The 7531-nt window shown below is 61.9% G+C and overlaps 3 protein-coding genes across 3 annotated transcripts; 2 read left to right on the forward strand and 1 right to left on the reverse strand.

Moving 5' to 3' along the window:
- Nucleotides 1-145: 145 nt before the first annotated feature.
- DICSQDRAFT_159257 (uncharacterized protein) lies at nucleotides 146-2351 on the forward strand. The gene is made up of 4 exons (XM_007361488.1): nucleotides 146-190; nucleotides 266-1095; nucleotides 1145-1621; nucleotides 1680-2351. The coding sequence occupies exons 2-4, from the start codon at nucleotides 409-411 to the stop codon at nucleotides 1731-1733; spliced, it is 1218 nt and encodes a 405-aa protein (XP_007361550.1). The 5' UTR covers nucleotides 146-190; nucleotides 266-408; the 3' UTR covers nucleotides 1734-2351.
- Nucleotides 2352-2365: 14 nt separating this feature from the next.
- On the reverse strand, nucleotides 2366-5842 carry DICSQDRAFT_98312 (uncharacterized protein; the record flags this gene model as incomplete). Its single annotated transcript, XM_007361489.1, has 5 exons — nucleotides 2366-3095; nucleotides 3827-4137; nucleotides 4201-5023; nucleotides 5084-5244; nucleotides 5404-5842. The coding sequence occupies 5 exons, from the start codon at nucleotides 5840-5842 to the stop codon at nucleotides 2421-2423; spliced, it is 2409 nt and encodes an 802-aa protein (XP_007361551.1). The 3' UTR covers nucleotides 2366-2420.
- A 676-nt stretch (nucleotides 5843-6518) lies between these two features.
- DICSQDRAFT_165988 (uncharacterized protein) lies at nucleotides 6519-7470 on the forward strand (the record flags this gene model as incomplete). The annotated part of the gene is made up of 1 exon (XM_007361490.1): nucleotides 6519-7470. A coding segment is annotated over one exon (952 nt), but the record flags the coding sequence as incomplete, so codon positions are not given.
- Nucleotides 7471-7531: the final 61 nt, after the last annotated feature.

A 7531-nucleotide genomic window follows, 5' to 3' on the forward strand; every position in this document is an offset into this window, starting at 1 on the left:
TGGGGTCAAGGCGGCGAGCAGGGACGAAGATGGGATTCTCAGAGGCAGTGCGGAGAGGCGCCTTGGTAGGCCGGGTTTGGAACTGGAGACAGCAACGACTCTGCATTTGACGACCACCACCACGAGCCGCTGTCGTGGCAGCCTTCGCGTCCGTCGTCCTCGTCGCGCTTGGCAGTGAGCTCTGCCCCAGGTACGTCCCATGTTCGGTAGCTCCGTGCCTCTACCCTTCCTCCCCCTCCTTACCGTCCCCACTGCGTTGCGCCAGACATATACACATCCATTCCGATATCCCGTCCCAAGCCTCCATCCCCGTCCCAAGCACTCCGCCCCCTTCCGTCGTGTCCACTACCCCCGAGGCCCTGAGGTTCCCATCTGTGCATACCTGACCACACCGTTGTTTCTCGAATAATGCCAGAAGCCGACATCACCCGCAAGCGCTCCCGATCGCCCTCGGACAGCGACCAGCCCAAACACAAGCGTGCCAACACTGGCGTTTCGAATGACTCCCATCGCTCGAGCCACTCTTCTGCCGTGGCCGGTGACGTGAAGATGGAATCTCGCGCAGACGATACTGCGGCCTCCACTCCCGATGCTAAAGGTCCATCCGACGCTGCAGCCTCCGGCGATGGGGCGGAGTCCCGTGGTGATTCTGCGACGGCTTCTACTGCTCCTGGGGGAACTGGCTCTGGCTCGACCCCTGCGGCCAACATTCACATGCGCTGTCTCATCGTCACCCAGGATGCATCCATCATCATCGGTAAGGGCGGCTCGCACGTCAACGAGATTCGGGAGAAGAGCGGAGCGCGCGTCATGGTGTCAGAGAGCATTCCTGGCAACCCCGAGCGCATCCTGAACGTCAGCGGTCCCCTGGACGCGGTGTCGAAGGCCTTCGGACTCATTGTGCGGAGGATCAATGACGAACCCTTCGACAAGCCTTCTGTCCCTGGTAGCCGTGCGGTGACGATCAAGTTCATGATCCCTAACTCTCGTATGGGCTCCGTGATCGGCAAGGGCGGTACCAAGATCAAGGAGATCCAGGATGCAAGCGGCGCGAGGCTCAATGCTAGCGAAGGCATGCTTCCGGGCTCTACGGAGGTGCGTCCAACGTTGCTGCCTTTCCCTCCTTCGTCTCATGGTCCTCTAGCGTCTGCTGAGCGTGTCTGGTGTTGCGGACGCGATCCACATCGCGACGTACTACATCGGGAACATCCTGATCGAGGCGAATGAGCGCATGCCCTCCTCGAACCACTCGACCTATCGCCCGACCAGCCAGTCGCGCCGCCCACCATATATGGGCTCCTCCTACGTCCCGGGGTATGCGCCAGCCGCAGCTGCAGCCGCAACGGCCCATAACCCGTATGCCGGCGGCCCCCCGTCCCAGCTGCAGACGCAGCAGATCTACATCCCCAACGACCTGGTCGGGTGTATAATCGGAAAAGGCGGTGCCAAAATCAACGAGATTAGGCACATGAGCGCAAGCCAGATCAAGATCATGGAGCCTGGCGCCGTTGGGGTTGGCATGAACGGCGCGCCAGCCCCCGCGGGAAGCGAAGGCGAGCGGTTGGTCGTTATAACGGGTCAGCCCGCAAACATCCAAATGGCCGTGCAGCTGCTGTATTCTGTACGTATTGTTATCCATGTGTCTTCAAAGGTGGCGCTGATGGGGAACACGGCGTCAGCGGCTCGAGCAAGAGAAGCAGAAGCAGCTCAGGCAGCAGACGACGCACGCGTAAGAGTGTGCTGCAGCAGTGTATGTATGCAAGTTTGTTTAGTATGTCCTCCATCCTCTTCTTCTATGGTGGTCTATGCGCGCCATCATAATCTATTCCTCTCGTCGATCAACTCGTCTCGTCTTCGTTTCCACTATTGTCAATCCACTTGAGGCTCGTATCCCCACGTTCCCCACCCCTTCATCCCAGCATCACTGCCATCCCCTGTCTCACTTGCCTCACGTCTTGTCGTCTAACGTCGTCCTCCGCCTCCTGTAGTATGCTCTCTGCTGCTATCCTATTTAATCGGAATCCGCAATTTGCCCACCCTGTCGCACCCGCATCTCGTTTGTCGCAGGCCTGAATGTCTGCTGCTTTCGTGTCGTCGTATCCCGCGTCGTTTTGACATCAAGGGCCCATGTTGTCGTCGGTCATTCATAGAGAATATGATGCCTACCCCCAAGAGCTGAGTCGCTGCTACTATATGGCTTATGTCCGCGGTATGGTTACGCGTTGCATCAAAGGTCGTGGGCTAGATGCGCGACGTTCGAAGTGAATTCTGGATTACCTGGATGCTGGTTTTGTGACGCGCTTCCGCGCCAGATGTTGTCGGAGCACGCAAGCAATCACGCACACAGTTCCTAGTGCCTCTCAGTCGACAGGGGCCAATTATCGGTAACCTCCGAAGTCCAGCTCGTGTGACCACCCTATTCACTGCACTAGAGAGAACTTCTCCATCACCTCCCATCCTTCCACAGGTCCATCGCACTTGATCAGCCAGATCTCGACGCCCTCGACTCTGTCAAGTAAGTGGTGAAAGTTGTCGTCGAGGCCGCCCTCCTCGTTCGCCAGCCGGTCCGCATAACAGTCCAGTACGACCGTCGAGTCCGAGCCGACGACCGAATCCCCCGCCCACCGGCCCCGCACGCGGAGCTGGCGCAGCAGCTCCTCCACCGTGAGCCGCCGCTGCGCCCTGTCCGCATCGTCTATGTAGTACAGGGAGAGGTGGGCGAGGGGCGGGACCGCGGCGTCGCCGAGGGCCGCGCGGAGGTGCGCGCGCAGCGTCTCGAGCGGGGACCCCGCGGGGGAGTGCGCGGCGACGTAGACGGACATGAAGTACTTATCGCCGATGTCGACGGACTTGAACCGCACGGGGACCGCGGGCTGGCGGGGCGGGATCGCCGCGCGGAGGGCGGCGGCGTCGGGGCTCGTCGCGAGCGTTATGTGGGGGTGGAATGCCGGGAACGACGAGGGGGAATGAAGCGGGGTGGCCGGGCGGTGTTGCATGACGGTCTTGATCTTCTCTGCGTCTTTCTCGTGCGGGACGAGCCAGAGGGAGATCGCTTGGGGCGGGGTCGAGATGGCATGATTGGGCTCGTCGGTCTGCTATGCGGTGCGAGGAGGCTCACCCATTGTGATCTTGGATGCCTACATCGAGAACATACTTTGAGCTTGGTCTGCACGGACTTCTAGCGTCTTTGAAACATACGTATTACAAGAGGACGCCGATTCTGGCTGAGACTTCGTCGCTCGGTAGACGTCGAGTCTGAAAACAAGACACAAAACCAGTCTAGGCATACATGTCGGACTTCGGGGAGAATTCACGTGGTCTCTACTGGGAACCACAACGCCTGCCTTTTACGGCGACTACACTACGTAGTACTGAGTTGTCTCCGCTCGACTTGGAACTGTAGTTTCACATCCCATTACATATGGAAGGCGTCGAAACTCGCGACGAGTCGCGTGAGGGCATACGTTGCGGACTGTGCCTTAAAGCTCGTGCGCATGTCTAGATCCCCAACGTGTAGACTGACTCGGGATGCGCAGAAAGGGGGTTGTATTGATCTGGAGGTGGTTGAGCAGAGGGACAGCTGATGTATGCGTACAAGTATACGGGTAGAAGGAGAGTGAGCAACGGTGCTACAAAGACTGTTGGTACAAAAGTACAAGATACCGTTCCGCCAGTGGCCGAGAAGATATAACTTATCCTACCGAGGTCCGCTCGCCGTCGCCCCGCAGAGGGTCTGCGACAGACCTAGCGAGACCTCAAGCGGCATCGGGGCACACTTCAAGCTTCAGGCAGCATCGGACTGCCCAGACTTGCTCTTCAAGCTGACCCACGACTCGCCCACCCCCGAGCCGTACCCCTCGTTGCTCTCCACGTCCGCCTCGCTGCCCGCGTCCGACAAGTTGTGCTCGTGCTCGCTGTCCGTCCCCTCTGCCGCCTTCTCGCTCGTCTTCTCAGAGGCGGGAGCAGGAGGCTGCTGGGGCGCCGGCGCAGGCGCAGCCTTGGGAGCGGGGGCAGCAGGGACGACGTGCGGGGCGACAGGCAGGAGAGCGTTCCGGACCGAGATGAGGAGATAAGGAAGGTTCAGCACGGCGTCGAGGAGGACCGCCGGGAGCCGCGCCGCCACCGCATACGTGCGCGCTGCATCGACCGAACGGATCAGCGACAGCGACGACAGACAGCCACGAAGGGAGACGGACGCACCCCCAGCCCCGACGACGACCCTGTCCCCGCGCACGGCCTCGAGCAGCCTCCCGAGCCCAAGGCGCGCCGCGGCGGGCGCCAGCCCGCCCGCGCTCTTCCGCCCGCTGCTCACGACGTCCACGACGGTGTCCACGAACGCCGCCACGTCGCTCGGCTGCCTCCTGATCGCGCACGGCGCGCCCGTGTCCGCCTCCAGGATCGACCCAAACGCAGCCCCGTACGCCGCCTGCTCCGCGGGCGTCCACTCGTCGACTGAGGTCCGCAGCCCCTCGCCCGTAGCGTCGCCAACAGCAGCTCCGACAACACCGACGTCGATGACGGTGACCTTGATGTTGCGCATCGCATCCGCGGGCTCCGTCCCCGCACCAGACGCCGCCGCGGCGCGGATCTCGCGGCGGAGGACCTCGACGCCGCGCAGCGTCGCGGCGGCGCTCATCGCCTGCGCCGCGGCGAAGGGCAGGCCGACGCGCGCGTCCGTCGCGGGCAGGCAGACGACGATGCTCTGCTTTCCGAGGCCGTTGGCGAGGGCGTCGCGGGCGCGCGCGGGGGACGCGCGGAGGAGGGGGAGGAGGGCCTGGAGGAGCTGGAGGGGGACGACGTGCGTCGCTTGGAGGTAGTCTGCGTACGTCGTGCGCAGATTGAGGTGCTCGAGCGGCGCGGGGGGTGGGGTGAGGGCGGGGGAGGGGAGCGTGAGGAGGGAGACGACGGAGTGGACGTAGATGTGTGCGCTGGGCGGGGCGTGGGGGTCGCCGGCGGACGTGATGGGGAAGCGGCGGGACATGGCCGAGGCGAGGGAGCGGAGGAAGAAGGGGATCATCTCCGGCTAGAGGGGATGGGATGAGATGAAGAGATGTGTGGGGAGGGGGGCGGAGGAGGGACATACCTCTGTGGGGTCGAGTACGAGTGCACGGACGTATCCGTGGCATTTGCTCTCGATCTCGTCGACTGCCTCGGGTGTGGATACGCTGGTGATCACTATGTAGCCCTTCTTTTCGAGATCGAGGATGAGCGGATGGCCAAGGGGCGAATCTCCCCCGAGGACAACTGTATGATGCAGTCAGTAACGTAAAGGTCTAAATCGGTCCTATGTTCGCCAAAAACGTGCGCTTCGAGGATCCACTGTTTGCAACAGTACTGCGACTACCAGCAGGAGAGGGACAGTATACTTCTCTCGCGCAAGCTTCCGGGGCACATGTCCTATACTGCAATCGCCATTGAACTCACCGATCACTTGTCTCCTGTCGGTGCTAGCAGCAGCGGCGTGTTTTCTCGTTCCTACTCTAGTCCTTCTGTGGATGCGAGGAGATGCGTAGCCTACAAGCAGGCCTGCTCCCACTACTCCGATGCCGATCCCTGCAGTGGTCCATGGGTGATCGGCGACCCAATTGGCGGTATTCTCCCAGACACTGCTCGGAGGAGGCGGAGGTGGAGGAGGTGGGGGGACCTCGAATGCTCCGAGACCTTTGAAGGAAGCAGGAACGGCTTGTGGACTGTGCCGAAGGACGTCTTGCCAGAGTCGGTGGATGGCGTCGGATACCTGGCCGAGGTCGGGAGTAGCGGCTGATAGGGAGGTGACGATGAGGTCCTCGACGTTCTCGAGGTAGTCCTCGATCTGCTCGATCGTAGGCAGCAGAAGAGGCATGGTGGGTGAAGGTGAGCAAGATTGCGAGTCGTGGATGTAGACGAGGAAAACAGGGAGGTATGAGGGGAGCCCCGGTGTGTCTAGAGTCTGCCGGGCCACAGCGGTGTCGCCGACGGAGAACGCGTCTCCGGCGTCTGCCCGTCCGTCCGGGCGGCCCGTGCGGCGGGAGGTGGCTGAGGTCTTGGTCGATGTCGGGTTGCAGGAAATATCGTGGGTTTCTCTGATTGACCGTGATCGACTCAGAATTTATATGAACTAGTTAGTATGGGACCTGGGAAGGTACGCTCTGTGCGGTCAGGCAGACTGCGAGGGAAGGGTTGGCACGTGACCGCGCGCAGGACGCGCCCTCTTGGCACGGCTGGAGGGATGCTGGCCATGGGCTGATGCTGGCTGATGCTGGCTGGCGTCGATGTTCAGAGTCTTTAGTCGCGCGGTATATCACAAGCAGGTGAGTCAAGTGTTTGTACTCGTAGGTGACGATCGGCGTAGCGCTCCGTCTGAGCAGCCTGCGGCTCAGAATTAGTCATGGCTGATATGTCGCGATGGTGCCAGCCCTCGGACGCAATCAACGCTGCCGCACTCCTCTTCATCTTCGACTCGTACCACCACCATCCCCAATAAGCGCCCACTTCCCATCCCCTCTCGTGAGTCCTTTCCTCATCGTCCTCTACTAACAATGGCATCCACAGTCTCCTCTACTGGCCAAGCTGCCTCAAAGAAAACCCCTGCCGTCGACCCGGCTCCCCGTATGTCTCCCTCCAGCTCTACTAGTTCCGATGTATCTATGGCCCGCTCCACCTCGCCCCTCCCCACCCTCAACGTCCCCAGCGACACTCAAATCTCCGCTACGCCCGCCGGCCTCTACACGCAGCCCGACGGCCCTGGCCTTTCCACCCAGGCCCGCCTCCACAATGCGGAGGCATCTGCACTCGCCTTCAACCTTGCGGCCGAGGCCGCGCTTCTGCCTCATGGCCCCCTCCCCTCTGCCTCGCCTGCCCCGCCTGTCTCCGGACTCGGCGAACTGGACCGGTACTTCCGGTCCCTCAGTGCCCATTTCACTCCCCTCTCTCAGCCCGCTCCGGACTCCCCGCTCCCGGCGTCTGTCCCGTCTTTCCGGCACCCCGCCATCCTCAGCGCTCGCTTCCTGGCCGCCATGGCCAAACTCAACGCCCAACCCAAATCCCAACGCCCCCCGGAGGAAAAAGCCCGTCTGGCGGACATCCTACAAGCCTTCCTCGACGACGGCTTCTCCTCCGCGTCCCGCGATGCCGCGAATGCGGCCTACGCGTTCGTCCGCGGTCTCCTCGACGCTTCCCCCTTCCCCACCAGCGACGTCCCCCCCGAGGCACACCAACTCACTCCCGACCTCGATTCACTCGACACAGAAACTGTCACCGACATTCTCTTCGCTCTCGTCATGTTCTTCCGCACTCACCCTGACTTTCCTCCCAGGGATTTTGACAGGTCCCACGTCCCCCGGGTGGCCGACGCCCTCGAAATCTACCCGTTTCACCTCGAGCGCATCTTCGACACTCATCCCTCCATCATTAACACAGCGATCCGCATTGTCTCCTGGGATCCGCCCGCCAACCCGGCCCCCCGGGCCCCCTCTCCCTCACTGCGCGAAGGTCAAGGCGTCCTTGACCTCATCAACAACCTCCCCCAGCCACTACTCCACACCACACCCCC

The sequence above is a fragment of the Dichomitus squalens genome (assembly GCF_000275845.1).
Source record: "Dichomitus squalens LYAD-421 SS1 unplaced genomic scaffold DICSQscaffold_2, whole genome shotgun sequence".
NCBI classification, from domain to species: domain Eukaryota; kingdom Fungi; phylum Basidiomycota; class Agaricomycetes; order Polyporales; family Polyporaceae; genus Dichomitus; species Dichomitus squalens.

What these genes read in the sequence shown, in the direction of transcription:
- DICSQDRAFT_159257 (XM_007361488.1), top strand. Translation starts at nt 409, where the DNA reads ATGCCAGAAGCCGACATCACCCGCAAGCGCTCCCGATCGCCCTCGGAC. An exon ending in TGCTTCCGGGCTCTACGGAG is followed by an intron (nt 1,096 to 1,144) that starts GTGCGTCCAACG and finishes ATGGTCCTCTAG; the next exon opens with CGTCTGCTGAGCGTGTCTGG. An exon ending in CCGTGCAGCTGCTGTATTCT is followed by an intron (nt 1,622 to 1,679) that starts GTACGTATTGTT and finishes ACACGGCGTCAG; the next exon opens with CGGCTCGAGCAAGAGAAGCA.